Source organism: Temnothorax curvispinosus, unplaced genomic scaffold, assembly GCF_003070985.1.
Source record: "Temnothorax curvispinosus isolate PA1 unplaced genomic scaffold, ASM307098v1 QBEX01007135.1, whole genome shotgun sequence".
NCBI classification, from domain to species: domain Eukaryota; kingdom Metazoa; phylum Arthropoda; class Insecta; order Hymenoptera; family Formicidae; genus Temnothorax; species Temnothorax curvispinosus.
In genome coordinates, this window is record NW_020216915.1 from 512,461 (window position 1) to 536,813 (window position 24,353).

A 24,353-nucleotide genomic window follows, 5' to 3' on the forward strand; every position below is an offset into this window, starting at 1 on the left:
TAATATTACTTGTAAAACATCCAGAGCCTGTTTCCATAAATTGATTAAAAATACTTTTAATTTATTTTATAAAAACAACCATCTAGAAACATAGATCTAGAAACTAGCTTCAAAAAGTTTGCTTGTAAAGAAAACTACACACTGATAAAAATAATCCGAAACTAATGTTAAGGAAAAATGTGATTTTTTTATAATTCTATCTATCATAAAAAAACATTTAAATCCGTTAGTTTCATCTCTATTGCCTTTCATTTTGCAGATTTGCCTTGTTACGCGATGTCTCGTTACGACGCCTCGAGCAACGTTACAATAATAGTTTGGCTTTTCGTGATTTTCGCTATATTATTAGTTATAGGTCTGACAGTGGCAGCATATTTCATATATCGCCAACATCAAAAGAAGAAATTGGCTACAGGTATTCTTCAAAATGTGTTAATATCATAATTTATAACAATTTTACGTTTTAACAAAAACGTAACTAAAAGATAGTTAGTTTACGACATCGTATTTTTAACTGTATGCATAAAGCATGATAACAAATTATTTAACGTGAATGACAAGACAAACGCTCGCACGCTTACGCCATATCAACTCGCTCTTAAGACGCTTAAATAAAAAGTTTATAATTAATATTTTATTGTATTTTAAGCGACGAGATAACTATCTTGAAATATTAGTTCCAGCAGGTACATCAACAAACATTTTTGTGCGAGAATCTCCCGCTACCGAGATTTTGTTGCCTGACATCTAATTTTAAGGAAGACATCAATACAACGACAGTAGAAAAATAGACTGCAGTAATTGTGATAATGATGATAAATAGCACAGTTGTAGTAGTAATGCAAGAGGAGCAATAAAATACATTACATCATATTTTATTGTTCCATGACATCTCATAAGACAAAGATAAGTAATATTCATTCAATAATCGCGCTGTTAGTAATAATATTTTCATATAAGTTTAATCAAGTTTGTTATTCCTTTGAGCATATGTATCAAGATGTTTTGATAATAGTAATAGAAATATTATATAAAATTGTTTATTAAAATAAATGTTATCTATTACGAACGCAAATTTAATTTATTACAATATACTCCATTGCGATCAATCACTAATATTATCAATGAATATCTTTCATAATGAGCGGGCCGTGTAATACAAGAAAATAATTTTGATATTATGTAAAAGAATATTAATTGTGACGCAATTGACACTGTTTACAACCGTTCAATGATAATGAAATTCTCGAGACATTTTCGGCATGTGTGGCTGCAATATATCGGTCACCTCCTTTAGACTGTAATTACTGCCCCAGTTCTGGCCTTGTGCTATCAACAGATGTCGATTAAAATCGAAAACCAACAAAACGAATAAAATTTTAATTAAAAGTGTAAAAATAATATTAATCGTAACTGATAACTTTTACAGTAATATTACCTTCAATAAAATGTGCAATAAAATGCAGCTTATCTCGTAATGTTTAATATTAATATTTTAAAACGTTGATTAAATTTTTGTAAAAAAACTGTCATCGCTCTGCTAATCGAGTCGGCTACTATCAAATATCTGTTATTTGTATTATTCTCTCAAGATAGAATTTTTATTATTTAACTTCCTACTTACTCTTTCGCGCATATAAATAAATATATCAATATTGCTAATACGTGAAATCTCGCGTTTATATTCTTAGTCTCGCAGTTCATATCACTGTTGCGACGGATACGAGTTTACAACCGAAAGAAAAAGTATTTTGGACTGCATCATGTGTGTAAACCAATTTGTCAACATAGCTGCGGACACGGTATATACATATTATGTCCAAACGAATGCACCTGCAATTACGGATACCGCACAGAAGAAACGGCAGCACCTAACGTATCACGCTGTATTCCTGTATGCACTCATTTTTGTATACACGGCACATACGTCGCACCCGAAACTTGCGAGTGCAATTCTGGGTACAAAGCGACGATCATCATACTTACAAACCCGTCTGCATAGCAAATTTATTTATTACATTTCTATATCTTAAAAAATAAATTAGTAAACTTTAAGTATTAACCCTTAACTAGCACACGTCCGCGATCAAACGTTTAAAAGTTAAAGTTTTAAGTTATTAAAAATTTATTTTTTTATACTTAATGATATAAATTTATTAAAATACTGAAAATTTTATACTTCCTTGTTACACTTTCTCGAATATTTATATACTCACAATAAAATTAAATGTTAAATATTCTTTTACATAATATCAAAATTATTTTCTGCTTTAATCCCAAATTTTTCGATAAAAAATTAATTTCAAGGCACAATTCCAAAATATTCTATGGAATATTTATGAGTATTATTTGAAACGTTTACTACATCAGTTATTATGTATCGATTTTTATATCTATCATAAATTTTGAAATGTTTTGTTTTTCTTTCAATATTTCGCAATAAACTATAATAAAGACTTAGTTAATCACTTTTTCATACTAGAATGTCTTGTATTAAATTCTTTCGCATAATTGCACCTTTCGCATATTTTCGAATAAATAGTAATTTCTAAAATAAATGTTTCTGTTAATCCTGCTTCGGATGAATTTGTCTCAACACGAGTGATCGACTTTAAAATGAACTTCACGCTACGAATACATATGCAGGCTTTAAGTAACTTTTAAACTAGGGTCCCACGGTGTGTGGTTCGTCACGACACGTGGCTTATTTATGCCTGTCAATAAATTCACCTCGCAAATTAGCAAGCAACGAACTATAACAAGCCACAAAGTTCCCACGGCGCGTTTGCTCGTCTAGTTTAGACTCATATAGGCTCATAGTCTTCAGCTCATCAGTTTGAAATGGATAGCCAACGAGAAAAGATCGTGGTCGGTGCAGCAATAATACATCTTTTCTTTTTTTCATTTAATTAGAATGTTTAATATTGTTTCCATTCTTTTTCGAGAATCGTTTATAGCGTTCCTATCTTTATGAGAAAGAATGCCTCAAGTTCTACAGTAATTCTCCTTTCTTGTATGCTTCTAAAAATTCAAAGTTTTCTCATTCAATCACTTTCCATGAGTCAACATACGAGTTAACAATTGAATCACGTTTTTGGTTTTTGGTTTTATGGATTTTATCTCCACGGCTTCATTTTTATAATCTCAAGTTCTCGAGACTACTTGGTGAGTTATTTCTTTTTTTAATTGTTTTGTATTTTTATTTTTTTAATTTTCGTGTGTCAGGTTTGTCCTGATTACAGACCATTAAGTAGCCATAAATTTTAATGTCAACTTTTTTATCCACTTGACTTTTTGACCACACTATCAAGGTATCAAGAAGCACTTATTGCTGACTTAACAAACGTTGAAAATTAACTTTCATTTATCATTTGACTTCTCAAAGCGAAACCGTCGTAATATTTACGTCCTAATATTTACGTTCTAATTGTAGCTAAATATTGTGACTACTTACACACCAACACACACAATCGCGTTGTTCTCTCACTGCTCATTTTTACCCCACTTTGTTATTTTAATTATCGAGAGTCCTATTCTTATTCTGCCATCAGTTTGAATTACATTTGCTTAGACGCGCAACATATATTTTTCGACAAGCCTATCAAAATCAATGAATCGAGTGGATGAACGCTATCGGTGGTTAGTGGCTCGATAAGTTCTTTGACTCCGATAATATTTAACCCAAAGTATCAAAGAGCAATAGAAATTTCACAATCATGAAAACGATAAGTAGTCTATGAAGCAGATCATTTAACGAGCTTTAAATTAAACAATAAAAGGAAATATAAAAATGTCATATCCTAAAAAAGATTCTCTGTTTATCGACTCTCAAAAGGAACGACGAGCTAGGAATCGCGAATCGCGAGCATTAGCAACCTATCCCGGTTCTATGATGCGTGGCTCGGAATGACTTTTGGTGTAATTGATCAAGACTCTACACGTCGTGGAACCCCGGCTTGATAATATAGCATATCCTGCTTCAAAAAAATAATAGCATAATATATTGGTGTGTTATATACACGCGAAGCAAGGAGAGACATAAATGAGCGATGATACATGGGAAGGAAGCACTTTAACAGTCGATCTATAAACATCACGGAGTGAACACAACTTCGTAATAGAGACGACAAATCATGGGGTTACTTAAGAGTTTGATCGCTCTTTTGGCTATCGAGATACTATTTTTAAAAGTAAACGCAACTCCACTTGTTGGCCACCCGTCATCGTCCCAGCTGGAACTAAAGAAAGATGACGCTGTAGAAACATTCAATAATTCAAGGTACAATGAAAGGTCCAGGTACTTTATATTTGTTATTGTACTCTATTCACAGATCACGTATCAATTTCTAAGGTAATTTCTTCGAAATACCTTACAAATTATGCGTTTATATATGTTAATACGTATATTAACTTTGTTAATTTTATTACAGTCGAAACGTATCACAATTAGTTCCTTATACGGAAACATATAGACATAAACCAGAACATGCTAGGCCTGGGGAACCCTATCAAATCAAGACTCAATTGAATTATAAGAAAGAGGTAATCAAGCTGATAAATAACGCGATGATATTCGATGAAGAAATAAAGAAGAAGAAATAAGAGAGAGAACAATTTTCGTATAAATCAGCAAGCTTGCAAACGATTTGTCAATCTCTTGTTTACTTGTTTGCTTATGCTACAACTATATAATCCTATATTATTACAGTTTCAAACGGAGTTGACATGCTGCGAAGGCTACGTGCAATCCGGTGCAATGTGCGTACCGCGTTGCCCGCAATCGTGCCAAAATGGTACTTGCAAGAAGCCGAACGTGTGCACCTGCAACACAGGATACCGCATGTCAAGCAACGGCTCGTGCGTATCGCAGTGCAAAAACGTTTGTGTCAACGGTACTTGTGGCGATCCTGGGATTTGCAACTGCAACAAGGGATATCTGTTGGACTCGGACGAATTCACCTGCCGACCTATCTGCCCCGCGCAATGCGAGGAAACTCACGGATACTGCACCGAACCAAACGTGTGCACGTGTCCTTCCGGTTACAGGCAACACAGGAGATTCAAATACGTCTTTAAGTTCATGTGCGAACCCGTTTGCGATCCTGAGTGCCAGAACGGTCTTTGTGTGGCCCCTAACGTCTGCATGTGCGCGGACGGCTACGAGAAGAACGAGAACGATTCATTCATCTGCAGGCCTAAGTGCGATTCGTGCGCTTTCGGGATGTGCCTAAGCCCGGGGTTATGCAGATGCAAACCCGGTTACTCATCCACACAGCACAAAACTCAATATATACCTTTCAGAGACCTTCGCAAATTGTAACAAATAAGATCTCACGAATGTCTCATATATGCTTAGATACGTGAAAATGTCCGCTATTTTGTCACAAAGACCTTTATGAAAGGTTGCCCAGACATCTCCTAGAGAGTTACTATACCATCTCTGAGATGTTTTACAAAACATTTTAAGTACGTTGCATAGAGATATCTGGCAATTATTACATACGCTCATATAGTAGGATAATTAAAACCGTTAGGTAAATGAGAGGACAAACTATGTTAAACCACAAAATAAATTGTATTTGATCGCATAAACATTTTGTTCTTGCATTTACTTACAATTTCATTTATTCCATATTTGAGCTTTAATTATCTCTTTAAAGTTCTCCCATTTCTCTAAAAAAAACCCTACATAAAGTTATATTAACTTTTAATTTTATTAGATTTTACTTTATGTATATTTTTGATTGATATTTAGTCCCGAATTGAAATTCGGGAGATTTTAACAAAAACGTAACTAAAAGATAGTTACGACATCGTATTTTGAACTGTATGCATAAAGCGTGATAACAAATTATTTAACGTGAATGGATAAGACAAACGCTCGCAGCTTGCGCGATATCAAATCGCTTTTAAGACGCTTAAATAAAAAGTATATAATTAATATTTTATTGTATTCTAAGCGACAACGAGATAACTATCTTGAAATATTTGTTGCAGCAGGTACATCAACAAACATTTTTGTGCGAATCTCCCGCTACCGAGATTTTGTTGCCTGACATCTAATTTTAAGGAAGACATTAATATAAAGACAGTAGAAAAATAGATTGCAGTAATTGTGATAATGATAATAAATAGCACAGTTGTAATAGTAATGATACATTAGATTATATTTTATTGTTCCATGACGACATTTCGTAAGACAAAGATAAGTAATTCATTCAACCAATATTCGCGCTGTTAGTAATAATATTTTCATTTAAGTTGAATCAAGTTTGTTATTCCTTTGAGCATATGTATCAAGATGTTTTGATAATAGTAATAGAAATATTATATAAAATTGTTTATCAAAATAAATGTTATCTAATGCGAACGCAAATTTAATTTATTACAATATACTTCATTGCGATCAATCACTAATATTGTCAACGATCCGTGAATAGCTTTCATAATGAACCGTGTAATACGAGACGTGACGCAATTGAAGCTGTTTACAACCGTTCAATGATAATGAAATTCTCGAGACATTTTCGGCATGTGTGGCCGCAATATATCGGTCACCTCCTTTAGACTGTAATTACTGCCCCAGTTCTGAACTTGTGCTACCAACAGATGTCCGCTGACGATAAGCGAAACTTCATTCTGCGATAAGACTTAACTCCAACCGAAGGCCGGAGGTGTGCTGGTCTCACGTATGCCTTTATTCCTTTCCCCCCTCGAAACACGAATCGATTACAGCAAATTGCCGCAACTTAACACTCGGCAAACCGATTATACGCTCACTCGTGGCGCCAGGTGAATTCGTGAAAAGGATTCTTCCCGACGCGAGTTGATTTCCGGAAAAGTGTCCCGACGGAGAGTCTCAGCGGGGGAAAGAGAAAGGAGAGCAAACCGGTGTTGTCAGCCTGACCGATGAACTAATGAGCATACATGCATCCGCCGTCCCGGCTCTCTCCCCGGAGAGAGAGACCCACGGCGACTAACCCCGTGTTCTCGATCGACGTGGCGTGGACCGACACGACGGTGAAGCGAGGAAGAAGCGGGGCGAGTCGGAGTAGCGGCCGCGCGCAGCTGCAGCCGCGTCCGTCCTCGCTCTTACCCCGCGAGGACCGTTCAGTGAACGAGGTGGAGCGGTTTCGAGCGGTCCCGAAACGATCGACGTCTCCTCGTGGTGCTAGTTTGTGCAGTGCTAAAAAAAATACGGACGTGCTGATAAATTACGGCGAAGCCTTGCCGTCCGAGCGGTACGCTCCGCGTACGCTCGCGTGCGGGCGCTCGCAGTAGTAATAACGTTTATTACGCCGCCACGTAGGGGATATACAGACGCACGTAGACGGACGCGCGACGAACGCGACGTAAGGCGCTTCTCCCTGGGGCATCGACGGCGCGAGGGTGCGCCGGGGAGGTCGGGAGGGCGGGAGGGAGGGAGGGGAGCGCAGGCGACGGGGAAGGATGTCGATGCGCCGTCGGTGGTCGGTTTCGGGGGTTGATTCGCGCCGCGGGGGCGATGAGCGCGCTTCCCTCCGCCCTGAGACTGACCTCCTGCTGCTGCTGCTGCTGCTGGCTCCTGCTGATTTGCCTCGTCGTCTTCCTGATACCTGCGCCCTGCACCAGCCAGCAGACAATAAACCGGACTCGAAAACAGTCGGCAGGTGATGATAATGCGGCGGCGCACGAGTCCAGCTACCTCGACGACGACCCCGAGGTATACGAGGACGAGCAGATATCCACCGGCAATGGCGACCTCGAGGACTGGTTCGATAGAAATATTACCGCGGGTGAGTTAGGGGACGGTTCGTACGACGACAATGGCAATCGATGGCAGGAGAATAACCGTATTATACGTTCCACGGAGATAACCGGCGATGGTTGCACTTAAATTAAAATTCGATAATTCGGCGAACTCTCAAGCGATTCGTCACGTCGAAAAAATGGAGTTTTTTTCCGAGTCTATCTCTATCGAAACGTCAATCAGAATTTCCGATCTGAACGACTGATGAATGATACGTGAGTATTATAATTTGTGGGGTGAAAAGGTCGCTGCTATCGACGATTATAGTATCGAACGTTTTGAGGAAGGAAGACCTGGAAGCCAGCACTTACAGGATATACATTGTGATGCTAGTTCGTTGCCTAGGTGATGTCGGTGAAGATGAAATCGTTTAGACATCAAACGTCGTTTAAATTTACTGAGATATAGCATTTTTGATACGTAAATTTCTTAAAGTCTAAGAAAAATAGTTGACACGTACAATCAGTACAAAAACTAAATGTTATCGTCATTGTCATATTAATCTCTATTGCAAAATATTGTAAAAGCACGAAAAGATTATTCAAATAATGCTTATGATACATTGATCAATTTCTATTTTTATATTATCATGTAATATTCGTGAAACGTCATGAAAAAAACTTTTAACGGGACTATCGCTAAATATATTAAATATTTCTTATTTTTCTTTCTTCGTATTCTTTATATGTCTGTTATATTTTAAGAAAAAATATATTCTGAGAAAGTATCCTAAAAATAATAATCTGTAAAATTAAAAATTTCTTTCTGCTTATTTGCCGAATTATCAAGTAAATAGAAAAACTAATAAAAAGATGTAAGGAGCAGGAGATAATGCCAAGTTCTTAAGAAGTTAATTGTTAAATCAAATTGTTGACAAAGTGTTGTTTTACAATTGTCCAGAAATTGTTTGTGGAAATGTAAATGAGATGTATTCGGAATGAGAAAAATTAGATAAGAGCACGAGAAAGGCATGCTATAAAAATAAGCAAGCAAGATATCAGATTTAATCATAATTGCGCTCAAGTTTATTCAATAATTAATTTGCAAACGAAGCATATTCGTCTTACAATTAGACACGATAATGCTCTATTTTCACTGGTAAGACAATAACGATCGAGCGAAGGATATATCTCAAGGTTCTCCCTGTTCGCGCCTGCTCCATAATGTGCAAACACTTTCCTCGAGAATATTCATCCATTAAAGCACGTACCTTCGTTCCCGAATACATTCTCATCAATTTTTGTATAAAAAATATAATTTCTATTTTCTTTTCAAGTAAGCCATGTAAAATGTGGTTTTTCTCTATAAAAATAGTTTTATAGAGGCTGCTAAAAAATTATAACAAAAATGTATTTTCCTAGAAGCAATATTTTTTAATTCAATTGCAATTATTATTTCTATTCTATTTTTAAAAATCACACTGATTGGTCTTTATTAAATGCTTTATTAAAGTCACGTAAAATTTTATTAAATATTGTATCATATCGCGCTCATTTCTTTCGCTTGAATAAAAACCCTGACTTTTATCGCGTGGCGTCCATTTAGTTTTACGTTTTACGTTCTTTTTATGTTTATCTCTTTCCGATTTTGTATTAAAACACCTGACGCGCTATTTTTACGTTCTAAAGAAGGCGGAAAGTGCCTCCAGCGGTTTTGGTCTTAGCGCAGGCGTCGATTTAAGCAAGAAGGAAACGCGTTCTTCTTCTTGATTTTCGCGCCAAGCATGCCGTCGGTATTGATTTTAATGGATGCTGCAAGCTCCGCTCTCCAGGCTCGAGTGTGTCAATTGCACCGCACATTGTGCATACGTTCGTTCTCTTTTGAAAGTGGAGCTTACCGCGAGGATGTAGCTTAACAAAACTGATGGAGCATTGTTGGCGTAAATTTTTTACTCCTTCATTCATCGTGCTCATCTTTTTGACATGAAAGATGCAATCGGACGGAATAGGTTAGCATGAAGAGTAAAACTTAGCCGTATATAGTTAGTCATAACACGGAAATTGATAAATGATAAAAAGAGACAAAAACTTACTGCTGTTTCAAATTTACTCAATTTCCAAATTAATTAGATGTATAATCTGCTTGATAATGGAAGTGAATTATTACATGCAAATAATGACACGCAGCAAGCGGCATTAATATGCTTATTGAATATTAAAATATCTTTATTTGATTTAACACGCTTTTTGGAACTTTCCATAATTTCTATTTAACCAATACGATCCAAGATAATTTTAATGATCGAACGCATAATTTCTTAATTGCACTTAATATAGCTGCACGTGCTAATCCATCAGACGTTATTAAAACTTTCCGTTGAACTCTCCGTTGAAATCACGCGAATCTAAATTTTCGCTCGATGAGGGAGCGATAAAGCGCACGCGACGCCGCGGTAACGCGTACGTGCAATGAACCTTAATCAGTATAAAATTACATGCGGCCTGCTAAAGAAATACATTTAAAGCCGCGCATTTTCAACCGTAAAACTAAAAGAGTACGCGATCATCGCGAAACGGCACACCGGCGACTACATCGCACGGACGCTATTATCCGCAAGACAATGAGTTCTGTAATATTGAAATTTCTGCAGCTGCATACGCGTCCATGGCGACGCTAAATGACACAAAGCGCATTTATCACGCACGACTGTGGTTGTCATTAAATAAACGATTTGCGCGCTGATCCGAATAGCCCGAGACGATCGAGAAACGCACCGTAAGCGATTATAAATAAAGATATCAATATATTTAAAATATAAATAAATAAAGATACACATATGTTATTATTAGAATATGTAATAAAGTATATTAACAAATTAAAAATACTGGATTTGCGGACTCAAAAAGAAGCTTTGGAGCTTATTCATGATATATTTATTTGTAATAAAAGAATTAATCTTTTCATCAGTAGATACAATTTTTAATGAGGAAATTTATTTATGTAATTTAAATGTCTGTGGAAAATATATCGGCGTTTTAGAGAATACTCGATTAGGAAATTTATAACCGTTTACATTATCGCTGTATTGCCACACAATGCAGTTTGAAAACGTGCCAAAGGGAGTTAGCCGAAGGGAATTATCATCTGGGCTACTGCTGCGAAAGCAACAGAGGACACAGTACGATACTGTTATTACAATAACCTGACAGTGAACTCATAACAAATAAGTTGGAGTGCTGCGCCAATTAGGTTTAAAGTCCGCAATTAAATTAATAAATTGCAGAATTTACGATCACTTACGTTGCTTCGAAATTCACATTTTAATCGTACTATTGCAAAAATTATCGAAATACAAGCGAACGTAAAAATTTATTATCAAAAATACACAGAGCTGAATTAGCCCTCTATCTTTACTAATGACAAATATGTCAGTGGAGAAATATTTAAATACTTTTAGATTATCCAAAAACTAATAAAATTAAATTTGTCATAAATATATACAAATAAAAGTAAAGCCTTCTAAATTTTTTTTCACTAATAAAGAAAATGTTATGTCGCAACACTAAGACTATATTGCAGGAAAAATAACCCATAATAATTTCAAACTGTATTAGCGCGAGAAACTAATAACAAATATAAAATTTTCGATTTTATAATTAATTTTAACCGTGTATGTATCAGAAGCTATATGATTATTATTCTTTGTGTATCGAAATATTATTTAATGTTTGAAACAGAAATTTAAATACTTATGTGACTTTTTGCAGAAAAAGGACGGTACTTGGGCTCGCCTTGCGACCGCGACGTCGTGTGCAATGCCGAGCTACAGCACGTGTTCTGCGATTCAATCACTGGCCTCTGCGAGTGCGAAAAGTTGTACCCCGTTCGTCTCGGGCCTACCAAGGGATGTGCCAAACGTATGTAAAAGCTAGCAAGACTAGTTACCTTCATGCCTAACAAGTAGGTCGTTCCGATATCATAACTTCCATGGTAACGGTCGGTGAAAATAAATGTTCGCGCGCTCCTGATAGCCTGAATGAAGTCCGACGACATAAAAAGACTTTGTGTACTCGTTTATTTTATACAACGAGCGTAAAGCGCGAGAAACCGTAAATGAATTTCTAAAACGATAAAACGTTTGCCTAATATTATATCAAAACGCAAGAAATTTTAAAATGATAAAAACATACTTCGTAGCAAACATTTCGAGACGCAATATAAAAATACAAGACTGTCTATAAATTGGAAGAACGGGATTTTGTCGACAATTTGAGAAAAGATTGAATCTATCTTATGTATGGAACTTTGAAACTTTGATTAAATTCCTGCTGAATAAAAGATGTCTTCCTCAATAAGTAAATACGAGCTATCGATTCTTGCTTTCAGCCAAAAAACTCGGAGAACAGTGCTTCTATCGTGCGACGTGCACTTTTGCGGATCAACATTCGACGTGCACGCAGGTTCAACACAATGCGGTATGCGATTGCGAGGAGGGATATCACAGGGTTGCTCTGTCCAGGCCTAACAAGAAGGTTTTCTGCGCGGAGGGTATGCCATTTATCCCCGATATTTGTCACAATCACCTTCCGTTCAAGATTTCTATGAGACTTTTATAAATCGATCGCGAGAGATCTTGATGGATTTAAAAATTCCGTCGCCTTAACATTAGACCTGTTCGTTTTCGCGCAATAAGTTAGAATAAAAAAACATATATTTGTTTCATTCTAACTTATCGCACTATGTTGCACTAGTTCAGAAGTGCAGCGAAAACGAACAGACCTAATAATTACTATCATTAATTTTGTTGTATAAATAACATTAACATTTATCGTTTTAATGTTTAACATACTCAGCTGATTACCATAAATACTGAAATAAAGTCATTAAAGCGAAACTTGAGGAAATATATTTTAATATCGATCCGCGAGTTTATCGTGCTATGTCCTCCTTTAATTCGTTGTAATCTGACTCGATAGATCTGGTGCTGATAACTACGGACCTTCCGACCCTACTCTGCATAGCATCGGGGATAGCCATCTTTACGGGGATGATATGCTTCGTGCTCAAACTATTCAGCCGGGCGAGGTATTCAAGGCCGCGGCATTACGCCAATGCCAATCATGCGCCACCCATGCTGTTTTCCAGTGATACTGGTAAGTAATGACCGATTAATCTCGACATTCTGCAAGAGGGGAAGTCCCGTGTAAATATCGCAATCATGAAAAAAATATCAACTCTGGAGAGACGTCAATCGCAACGTCAATCGCAACGTCAATCTGGGGATTTCCCTTATGATCCCCCATATTATGAATTATTTGTTAAACATGCGCGTTAAGATAATCCTCACTTTTCAAAATAAAGGAAATTAAAACTTATAGCTAGAATATTTGTGTTATAACTAATATGACAGCAGCGTGATTATTTAGATAAATTTAGATTATTTCATTTTATGAGGAATATAATATATATAATTTTCACGAACACGCCTACGCATAATCTTGCGTAATATGTTTCAATCTTTCCCTTCAAATTAAAAACATTTATTCTGAGTAGGAAAAGCCGAGATCAGCTTATGAAACTGTAAATTATTATACGGAATTAATGCGTCGCTCATAAGTTTATAATTTCATATTTTTTATATTTTAAAAAGTAACAGATTATGTAGAATTTCTAAATATACAGAAGGAAATTATAATTTGCTATTTCGAATAAAATACAAACAAATCACTCATCTTTATAATTTTTCTGAAACTGCACCATTTAGAACGTTTTCACACGAAATGCGCAAATTCGACAATAATAATTCTTCCCCTTCGTGGAGAACCTACTTTCGCTTCCGCGAAATCAATAGAAGATATATCTATACATCGATACGGCGCATAGTATATTCTAAAGAGAGGTATCTATTCTTGTCTCACTTCGTTACTTACGACGTCACACATCAAACTATACTTCAAAGAAACCAGACGCAGCAAGGAAATCAAACGAGCAGATCTTAAGAAAATTGTGCAAGAAATATAAAGCGCAGCATTCCTGCGCACGGGATGAAAAGTTAAATATATTTTCCTACCTATCTCACTATCTCAAAATAATATAACAAAAAGAGCAATTCTCTCTCGTTCTCATGGATCTTTCAACAACGACAGTTTTTAAAAATATTTCATAAAAGAGATATCGACGCAATCACCCACCTCCTTTATTTTTGTTTTGAACGAAAATAATTTCTGCAATTTCATTCTGCTACATAATCGTGTCCTATACGGAAAAATATTGAATCGCGCCAAGCAATATATCGTCGTATCAGCGTATACGTAACGTATATCAGACGTAGTAAACGGACAGCATTAGAAATATATCTCGTACAGAATAGTCGAACATGCAGCTCGCCGGCGCGGCGCGGCGTATCTCGTCCGAAAGGTCAAACGAAACGTCCATCACGTCCGCGAAGTGTGAGAAAGCTAAAGGCCATTTAAGCGCCGTCCATGGCCCGTATCGCCACCTCCATATGCGGAAATAACTCCCCGAAAATAAATTTCGCAGGCATCCCGTTGACGCTGCACGGACGGCCGTCGTCGCGATCGAGCCAGCGGAGCAACAGTGCCGGGCCTCTCAACTGCGCGTTCACCAGGAGGCCCAGCAGCGGCGGTAGCCGCGGACCCCTGGTACCGGCGTCCAGAGCAGGTGCGGCACGGGCCGCCGCTATCTTGCTTATATCGTGTCACCTGCAGGCGACCAAGGACGGCAACAACAAGCACCGACGTACCCTTAGTGACGTGGCCGAGGGATCGACCGACGGCCTCGGTAGACGATCTCGTCTCTCTCTTTCTCTCTCTCTTTCTTTCTGTCTCTTTCTGCCTCTCTATCGCTCTTTGGGTGTCTCACATCCTGTCGTAAAAATACGTTTCATACCTCTCTTTGACGTTCGCTCTGTCTTCGTACTTGCTTATCGATCTATATTGGATAATCGTGAAATTCGATTTGCGTTTACGTGGCTCGTATAAGTGACATAAACATGACCCAAAGAATATGCCGCCTGCCTTCGTCGAGGAACATTGTTGTCGGTATCATTATCGCTGTGTTCATTCAAACAAGTGTTATCCTAGCAGTGACAGATTCACGTGTCTCCGTCGTCACTACGTATGTGTAACTATCTATCATCTAACTCTCTCTCTTCTTTCTCTCTCTCTTTCTCTCTCTCTCTCTCTTTCTCTCTATTCTTTCTCTCTTCACATATACTTCTCCATTTATCTTTTACACTTCCTCTATGTTCGTCAATGCAATTCGCTTCTTGTGCTGGCAACGGTGGTGTAATTGCGAAAGGAAGATTATTTTATGATGACGATTGATGATGACGGTAGCAACAATGCTTCATACCGAATCATGTCATTGTCGCTGTTGCTGTTACATGGTCATGGTAACTAGCTGTTGTCGATGGCTGTATTAGATATCCGTGTTTCATCCGAAATCCCGGCTCTTGGTAATCTCGTCTGTATGTCCATAACGCGTTTTAATCGCTGGACAAATTTAATGGTCGTTCCACGTTTAATATCATCTGAATACGAAAGAAAACTTCGCAGCTTTGGATACAGTAATTAACTGTTCTTGTTAACTTGCATTTGGTAATTTTTACATCATTGTAATACAATTATTATTTACTGTTCACGGATTTCTTCAGTCAATCGTATATATGTACGATGATATAAGGATAATTAAATGCAGTTAACAAGAATCGTATTAATATAACATGTATATGTATATATATACATGTATCAATTCACAGTACGTTATTTCTTCCTAAAACTAAGAAATTAATGTGTGCTTCCTTGGCTGCCAATCTTAGATAAAATAATTAATAAATGAGTTGTTATATTATGTGCATAAAATAATATCTCAAAGAAAATCGTGCAGGCAGCAAGTCTGCATTGAATAAAAATAAAATTGCGAATAAAATGTATCACAAGTGTGTTACGAGATAGCAAGATAGCAGCGGCCGATTTCGTTGCTCGTTTACAAGTGAATCTTTTTCTGGTAAGACATAGAGAGACACGAAATCCTTACGCACTAGCTAGCTCGCTGCACACGCACAATTACACATACACACACACACACACACGTACGTATAAATATATCGCGTCGACAATGTATACAATTAGGGACCAGTTTCTCGGTAGATGTTACAACTCATAAGACTACTATTCTTTATAAAATTAATACTAGTAGAAGAGCAAATGTTTAATCAATCGATATACATTTTGAATATTCTTACCGGAAAACTATATCCCTACACACCAAAATAATATATGTAATATTTTTTTAGAATAGTTTGCTTTGCCAGCTCAGCTTACGTATTTTCTATACGTCAAAAACTTGCTTCTTAAATATGTATATATCATTGTAAAAATACATCTCGATAAGGACCTTGCGATCACGTACTTTCAGGTGTTTCAGTCACTGTTTCTATCAATTAAATTTACGCATTTTTTTTATTTCAGTAAAATATAATGATACATACACACAATATGCAAAGATTGCAAAGTTCTTTTTATAAAATTTCTTTTCATTAATTTGTAAGTTATTCTTTCGCATGCTTTTTATTCAATTAAGTAATTTTTAATGTCTGCGTAAATGCGGTGTCATTTTCTTGCGTTTAACTCAACTTACACGGCATACACGAGTCATTATTTTACAGAATATATTTTTACATACAGGATTATGTCTCGAAATACACAATGATAGCAAAAACATTTCGTAGACAAATATAGGATCTTTTCAAATAAGATTAGCATGTATCTCAGCATCTAAGTTTTCTCTTCCAAAAAATAGAAACGCGTACCTCAAATTTACCTTTATTATTAAACCTCTACTACTATTATTTATTTCCGTATGAATGCATTGTTATTTTTACTCCCGTTCTCGTATGCTTATTCACATGTCCAATTATTCAATTTATAGTACATTTCTTCGCAAGCCTCCACTCCCACCGCTTCATCGAATATTTATCGCGTTGTTTAAGGCAAGAATATATATTACAGTTGCGCACTTAGAAATTACGGTCTTAGATAGCTCAGATTAGAGATTATCTAGGATAACATATATAGATTCTCTTACTTTCTTTTTCAATATTATATTTCTCCTAGCATAGAAAGTAAGGTCGTTAGAGAATACATTGATGTCTTCTACGTGGCTCTCTTTTTCGCGTAGGTTCCCGCCGTCCTAGCTTAGCGTCGGTTCACAGTTCGACGTCCTCGTCCCGTAGCTACAGCGCGCGTCGACTCGAGAAGGAGAGGAACGACAAGGAGCAACGCCAAGTGATTCAGGAGCTCCGGCTGGCGAAGCAGCAGCAACTGCAGCAGCAACAGCAACAGGTGGTTGCCCCGACGCCCAGCCCCAGGACTCCCCATTCCACAGACGAGTTGCTGCCTGCGGTCGAAGAGGGGAAGGAAGTCTTTTACAACGAGGTAAGAGTCATCCCCGATCCCTTTTGGGATCCATTACAGTCTATCATCATCAGTGGTGATTTAACGTTGAAGAATATCAAGAAGCTTTATTACTGCCAGGCTTGCATTATGCTTGAATGCTGATGTATCCGACAACCATGTTCAACAATCAAATTTCTGACGGTGCCGCAATCTTTCTCCAAACAATTAAATTTGATTTTAAATTTATCATTATGTACAAAATATCTTTGAAAAGTACGACGGCACTCTCTCTTCTCTCTCCTCTCTATCTCTCTCTTCTCTCTCCTCTCTATCTCTCTCTTCTCTCTTTCTCTCTCTGAATGTAAGATACGGCGATGTGTTGTCGTGCATCGAGCTTTAAATGAGAGTTGATTACATTTGCAGCAGGTACCGACGACATCAGACGTATCAAATACCATCCCAATAACGACGACCACAACGGTGATAACGACGACGACGTTAACAACGGCGATAACCACTTCCAACGCAAACACGACCCGACCGATGGGCGAGACCGCGCCTATGGCAACGCCAAAGGCCATTTTCGGCACAAAAGTTGCACCACGGGCTTCCGATGACATTTTTCAAGTGTAGTCTTCATCGTGTAATGACGTAACATGACAAAGTCGATGGACTCTCAATTTATTAACGACCTTTTTATTGTATCGGCAAGAACCAATTGTAACAGTATCCAAACGGAAGCGCGTATGTAAAAAAAAAAAAAACGCGGGGACGCACTTGCGATAAAATACGGAACTCTTATCTATAGATATAAATGCACACACAAATATCTCGAGAATAAGCTAAATCCGTATTTTGTCCGCGTTAAAAAGTCAGCTTATAACAAATGACATGGCAACAAATGAGCCATTTACATGAAAAATAACTTTCCCAGAAAAGCAATTATACTAAATATCGCGATTTGCAATTTTATAACTCATTCCCTCTCTCTCTCTTTCTGTATTTTTAATTTAATGTAAGAGCAAATAGGATTATATATTTATTTCTTCAATTTATTTTAAAGTACTATAATTTACATACAAAAACGGGGTTAAAATAATATGGTCAATATATTTAGCTCAACTTCATTTAATTTAATGTATTACGGAATTTTTAATTTATTCTTTTTTTTTTCATAGCATGTAATTCCCGCATAGCATGTAACATTGGAAATCGATGTTTCATAACTGACTTTATAATATGGACGAAATATTAAGATACAGGGCACTTTCTGGATGAATGTATTTGGGCACAAGTGTACTTAACGAATTAGAAGGTGGCGACATAACATATTTTTACTCGCGGTACTTGCACAGATAAGAATTTCCGAATGCAGCTGGAAAAAAAAGAGTAAGGTGTAATAGCACAATTAAGCAACGCAATCAGTGCAATGATAGAATAACAGGTCTTTTTGGATGTCTTGATAGGTACAAACAAAATTATTGGAAGTGCTTATATCTATGTGAAAAAATTTACGCTTAATGTGCAAGAATTCAAAGTTGGCGACAAGATATTCCGAAATAAACTGAGTAAGAAGCGTTTCAATGCTTTGTGTGAAATAACCGAACTGAGAAATCATAAATATTCGTTAAATAAATGAATTACTTTGGTATCCAAAAATTTTTAATTGTACAAATGTATGATTTTATGAAACTCAGCAAAGGCTTTTAGATCAACTATGTCAGAACAATCAATTCGCAACAAAAATTCAGTTATTTTGATTAAAATAATATTCACAATGGTATAATTTACCTATCGAAATACATTGTATAATCACACATCAGAATATGATAAAAGCATTGAATCGCTTGACAATATTACTATTAAAAAATGCATCATAAAATTCTCTTTTTATAATTCTCATGATATAAATATAATAATCGTACTTCATTCAGAGAACAATAAAAATTATTCAAGTGTATCACGATAAATTGCATTACACAAAAGTTTCGATCGAATCTCTCATTTTAATGACAATATATCTGTTCAATAATTACAAATAATCGTCATACACTCGTTTCTTTAAGTCAAATTACATGAAACTAATGAAATTGTTCGTCGGAGTGCGATTACATATCACAGCAGGTCTTAAGGTACTATTTCCGTTCGATTTCAATCGGAGGAAATCATCGTATCGTACTAAACTTATTGAAAAATTCTTATTGAAAAATCAGGACGCGATAAGAAAGCTATTGGAGGGACAATCTCGAGTGGATCGAGGCTAAATATACTTCTATATCCTTACATAAAGCGATACAAAGGCGTAATCTCCTGCCCGGACTTAACAAAAGGATGATGCGATTGTAAAAGCCACGAGAATTACGCCGCATTGCTGCTATTACAGTTGCCTCGCTTTGCTAATTGGGACGGCCGCGGCGTGCAATACCGGGCGACGATTCTTTTTCCCTCCCAACGCAAACATTCCGTTAACTTGTTTTTAGGCATGACCAAAAAGGACGACTTACTCATTCGTCAAATATGTATACACAGTGCGATTACCTTTTATACCTTTAGACAAGTGCAGCAAAATATCTATATGTAGATATTACAAGACATTGTAGTAATTTGTTGCGGTTAAATCACTATCATCTCTTTCTTCGTTTGTACACTTCATCAGCCATTGTACAAGCTAAACGAAGAATTTGAGCGTATGTGAATTGCCATTTTGTTAATTATTATTTGAAAGTTGATTTAATTAATTTGGTCATATTTTTGTACAAAGCATGTTACATCTTTATATTAAAGTAATAGGGAAATATTATTTTCAAGATGTCTCACGATGTCCAAAAATTTATTTGGCGACTCGACAAAACTGCGAGGTCCTTCCCATTACGTTTAAGTCATATTACGCAATCGTTTGCAGACATTAATAAGTAAGTTAGCATAAGCAATCAATGCATTTCGACATCGTATCACGAGCCTTTCAAACACAATCTCTGGTTACTAGACTCGCGTAAAATATGAAATAATATAAAACCATTAAGAGACGTTATATATCACATGTACGCGCCATCACATATTCGTAATAAAGATTTACGGAAAATCGGAGACGCGTAATCAGAAAGAGGCGTAAATCTATTATTATAGCAAAACATGTATCAACATTCTCGTGTTCGAATAATTTACGCTGCCTTTCCCGAGTAAATAAATAAATGAAAAAAAAAAAAGGAGATGGACAGAAAGCATTGAAAGATATTCTTAAACGCTGCATAGGCATACATACGTACTTACACGCAAAATTCATGTACACGTGACACAGAAATAAGATTATCTTATACGTATTGTGTTCGACAACGATCGCACCTGGTTATTAGGCTCGGTTGCAGTCGATTGATCTATTACCATTAAGGCAAAGGACGAAGAAAAGATATGAACTTATATCGCGTAACACAGCCTGCATTTCTCTGATGATACTCAATACTCGACTTGCCGCCTGATTTATAAAAATCGATGTACAACGTTATCGTTTTATCCCGGTTTTAAATGTTTACTGTATCATAAGATTGTAATATAGTCGTTGGGCCAAATAAAGCTCGTTTTTTTTCGATATAAGCACACACATGGTAGACGTGTGATTATTTCTCCTTAGCTTAAAATAAATTGCTGAAGAAGATTGAAAGAAGGTCGACAAGTCAACACTAGAGATTTCCATCATACAAAACTTCGTGCATTATTAATATACCAATATCGTCCGGATTACATTGACGAGCGGATCGTTCCCTACGAGAAGGATGGCTACGACGCACACCCCGGAGAGAACGCGTTCGCATACAGTGATCTAGCCTCTAGGCGAAGATGTGTAACAAGCCAGTGCCAACGAGCGGTCTTCCCTATATATTACGCTTTCTAGGTCCTCTTTCGACAAACGACTCATGTCGTTGGTAATCGTGATCTCATTTTCTTTGCCCGTAGATTTTTCGATCGCACAGACACTTAACATGCCTGCAAAACAAAATACATTAGATTAGAGAAAACTTTACTTAAATAACGAATAATCGGATATCAATATCTTCGATTATTTAACATGTAAAATACTAATGTTTGGATCATCATAACTTACCATTAATGTAGATATCGAAGGTGACTTCGATTTGCGGTACACCCCTAGGCGCCGGAGGTATACCCGTCAGCTCGAATTTGCCGAGAATGTTGTTATCCTTCGTCATCACTCTCTCTCCTTCGTAGACCTGGATAAGCACTCCCGGTTGATTGTCGGAGTCCGTGGTGAACGTCCGGGTCCGTTTCGTTGGTATTGTTGTGTTCCTCTTGATCAAGGCAGTCATGACGCCACCGACGGTCTCGATACCCAACGACAACGGAGTCACGTCCAGCCAAAGCAGATCTCGGACCTCCTCGTGAATCTCCCCATACAATTCCTGGACAATCAACCGGGAGTGCAGAATTGCCGCCTGAACTGCCGCGCCATAGGCAACGGCCTCGTCCGGATTGATAGACTTGTTCAGTTCCTTGCCGTTGAAGAAATCTTGAAGTAGCTTCTGAATCTTTGGTATCCTAGTAGAGCCACCGACTAGAACAATGCTGTCAACTTGAGCCTTGTCCATCTCCGCGTCCCAGAGCGCCTTCTCTACAGGTTGGAGGGTGCTTCTGAACATATCTGCGCAGAGTTCTTCGAACCTACCCCTAGTAATGGACGTGTAGAAGTCGATACCCTCGAACAACGAGTCGATCTCAATGCTCGCCTGCGTTGACGAGCTCAACGTTCTCTTTGCCCTCTCGCAGGCAATCCTCAAGCGTCTCAGGGCCCTCTTGTTGCGGCTCACGTCCTTCTTATACTTCTTCTTGAAATTTTGCACAAAGTAGTCCACCATTCGATTGTCGAAGTCTTCGCCGCCGAGATGCGTGTCGCCGACGGTGGATTTCACCTCGAAGATGCCATCTTCGATCGTCAGAATCGACACGTCGAAGGTACCACCGCCCAAGTCGAAGATCAGGACGTTCTTCTCGCCCGCAGCCTTCTTATCGAGATCGTAGGCTATCGCGGCGGCCGTAGGCTCGTTTACTATCCTGAGGATGTGCAGGCCAGCCATAGCGCTGGCGTCCCTTGTCGCCTGCCTCTGAGAGTCATTGAAATAAGCTGGCACAGTAATGACGGCGTTTGTTATTGTTTTGCCCAGGTACGCCTCCGCGGTCTCCTTCATCTTTGTCAGAACCATGGAGGACACCTCCTCGGGGAAGAAGGTCTTCATCTCACCCTTGTAGGATACCTTGATCTTTGGTTCGCCACCATCGCTGACCACCGTGAACGGCCAGTGCTTCATGTCGCTCTGCACCGTCGCATCGTTGAAACGACGACCGATCAGACGCTTCGCATCTTTATAAAAAAATGATAAAGATTCGTAAGTTGTCTATTTCTTCAATAAATCATCTCTTAAAGCATATGGTGCTATAAGAAGGAGAAGAGGAGGATCCTGTGGATTGTGTCGGATTACTGAGGTGATGGTTGCGGAATGTTGAATTATCGCCGAGCCGAAAAACAGAAATGTTTAACACTTGCCAATACTTCAATATAATTTGTACAAAGGTAATTTTGTGTAAGGAGAAAAATCATAGAATAGTCTACTTACCGCGAATTGTAACCGTGAAAATAGATCAAAAAAATTCGTAAAATAATTATCACATATGCTGAACACAATACAAAATCGTATCGACGTATAAAATGTCAAAACGCTCGGCTAGCATGTTAAGGATGGGCGGGAGTGCAGGGAGCGGGGAAAAAGGAAATTGTACACGAACGAATGCTGCACACACACATACAGAGAGGCATGCACCGTCAGCACCGTGCTGGTATCGGGCAAAATCACCGCAAGTAAACCTGCAGTAAAACGCGATTGAGATAATTCGACTTCCGAGTTCCGAGCACGGAAAGTTTCACGTTCGATCGATCTCGAAGTCGAATAATTTAAAAACAATGTACAATTCTTCGTCTTAAAAAAACAAATCAATACGAGGCTTGCTACGTCGTAAATTTACCACAAAAAGCGCAAAATATTAACGATATTATTGCGTATCTCGCCAAATTATACTAGCAAGTTATATCTCGCTATTTAATCATCCGAATATCCTCGTATATTTCAGCATCGTTTCAAAATTATGATAATTGTATATATGTATCCTGCATATCAAATTATACCTGCAAGTTATATCTCGCTATCAATCATCCGTGCATTCTCGTGTATTTTAGCACCGGTTTTTTAGAAATTTAAACATAAAAAATTTCATATTTATTTCTTGAAGTATCTACGAAGAAATTCAATCGATACATCTCGCTCCTTGCAATCAGTGTAAGGGATATCTGTTTAATATTGGATACATTTCACCAGTTGAATATTGAAGCAACACGTTGGCGAATTAAGATCAATAAAGACGGCGTAAAAGATCCGGCGTCTTATCGAGGCGGGACCTTCCAACGTGATTGCGGCGCGAAAGTGCCAAGTGGTAACGCCGGTATCTCGAAACGTGACAACAAAAGCTCGACTTACCGAAGATGGTGTTGCTGGGGTTCATGGCGACCTGATTCTTCGCCGCGTCGCCGATCAGCCTCTCGGTGTCGGTGAATGCCACATAGCTCGGCGTGGTCCGGTTGCCCCAGTCGTTGGCGATGATCTCGACCTTCCCGTGCTGGAAGACACCCACGCACGAGTACGTGGTGCCCAGGTCAATGCCAATTGCCGGTGCTTCCGACATTGTCACTAATTGTCAGTCTTCTCTCTTATATTATGTACATACAATCACTGAAATGAAAAACCGACAGGTGACAAACGCGATACCCCGCTAACCAAAGCGTGTGCAAGAGTGCAGGCGTATAAGCACGACAGCGCACTGACTACTGAGAACAGTGAGAACTGAGAACTGAGCCGTGAGCGGCGAGCGCACGCTGCACGCTGCGCTCAGCATGTCCACAGTATAAACAGTATGGGGGTATGGGGGACAATAGACACTCTGTCGGCACCTTTGATTTATTGGTTTCCGATTCGCCGCTATGTTTTTAGGGGACCCATCGACGTAACAACGGTTAAAAGGGCCCGGGTTGTACCTACAAGTAACACTGCCCAAATGTTGCACGCCGATTTTTTTGAAACTATGCACACATGTAGAACGTTGAAAAATATTTGTGTCGTGTTTTTTTATTTCTGCTTATAAAGCGT

General features: G+C 37.9%; 4 protein-coding genes across 9 annotated transcripts in view; 3 read left to right on the forward strand and 1 right to left on the reverse strand.

Annotated features, from left to right (window-relative positions):
* The window catches only part of LOC112456760 (multiple epidermal growth factor-like domains protein 11), a 14,298-nt gene extending 10,318 nt beyond the window's left edge, over positions 1–3,980 (forward strand). The window contains exon 13 of the mRNA XM_025019500.1: positions 3,836–3,980. The gene's annotated coding sequence lies outside the window, so the exon portion shown is untranslated. The remainder of the gene's footprint in view (positions 1–3,835) is intronic.
* On the forward strand, positions 1,876–6,340 carry LOC112456756 (wnt inhibitory factor 1-like). 4 transcript variants are annotated; one of them, XM_025019494.1, is made up of 4 exons: positions 1,876–1,894; positions 4,028–4,297; positions 4,431–4,542; positions 4,709–6,340. In XM_025019494.1, the coding sequence occupies exons 2-4, from the start codon at positions 4,134–4,136 to the stop codon at positions 5,318–5,320; spliced, it is 888 nt and encodes a 295-aa protein (XP_024875262.1). In that variant the 5' UTR covers positions 1,876–1,894; positions 4,028–4,133; the 3' UTR covers positions 5,321–6,340. The 4 variants fall into 4 exon arrangements, with proteins under 4 accessions (XP_024875262.1, XP_024875261.1, XP_024875263.1 ...); XM_025019493.1 differs by lacking the exon at positions 1,876–1,894 and adding an exon at positions 2,875–3,165; XM_025019495.1 differs by lacking the exon at positions 1,876–1,894 and having other exon boundaries at positions 4,085–4,291.
* Positions 6,341–7,411: 1,071 nt separating this feature from the next.
* On the forward strand, positions 7,412–17,912 carry LOC112456755. 2 transcript variants are annotated; one of them, XM_025019491.1, is made up of 7 exons: positions 7,412–7,775; positions 11,497–11,646; positions 12,116–12,277; positions 12,706–12,882; positions 14,270–14,530; positions 16,931–17,187; positions 17,572–17,912. In XM_025019491.1, the coding sequence occupies exons 1-7, from the start codon at positions 7,505–7,507 to the stop codon at positions 17,779–17,781; spliced, it is 1,488 nt and encodes a 495-aa protein (XP_024875259.1). In that variant the 5' UTR covers positions 7,412–7,504; the 3' UTR covers positions 17,782–17,912. The 2 variants fall into 2 exon arrangements, with proteins under 2 accessions (XP_024875259.1, XP_024875260.1); XM_025019492.1 differs by having other exon boundaries at positions 14,270–14,410.
* A 2,624-nt stretch (positions 17,913–20,536) lies between these two features.
* The window catches only part of LOC112456754 (heat shock 70 kDa protein cognate 4-like), a 6,230-nt gene continuing 2,413 nt past the window's right edge, over positions 20,537–24,353 (reverse strand). The window contains exons 1-3 of one of the 2 annotated variants that reach the window (XM_025019490.1): positions 23,688–24,309; positions 21,248–22,519; positions 20,537–21,129 (exon numbers count right to left, since the gene is read on the reverse strand). In XM_025019490.1, coding sequence (XP_024875258.1) covers positions 20,966–21,129; positions 21,248–22,519; positions 23,688–23,892 — 1,641 coding nt within the window. In that variant the 5' untranslated portion in view covers positions 23,893–24,309 and the 3' untranslated portion in view covers positions 20,537–20,965. Of the gene's footprint in view, positions 21,130–21,247; positions 22,520–23,687; positions 24,310–24,353 lie in introns of those variants that run through there. The other variant, XM_025019489.1, reaches the window with a different exon arrangement.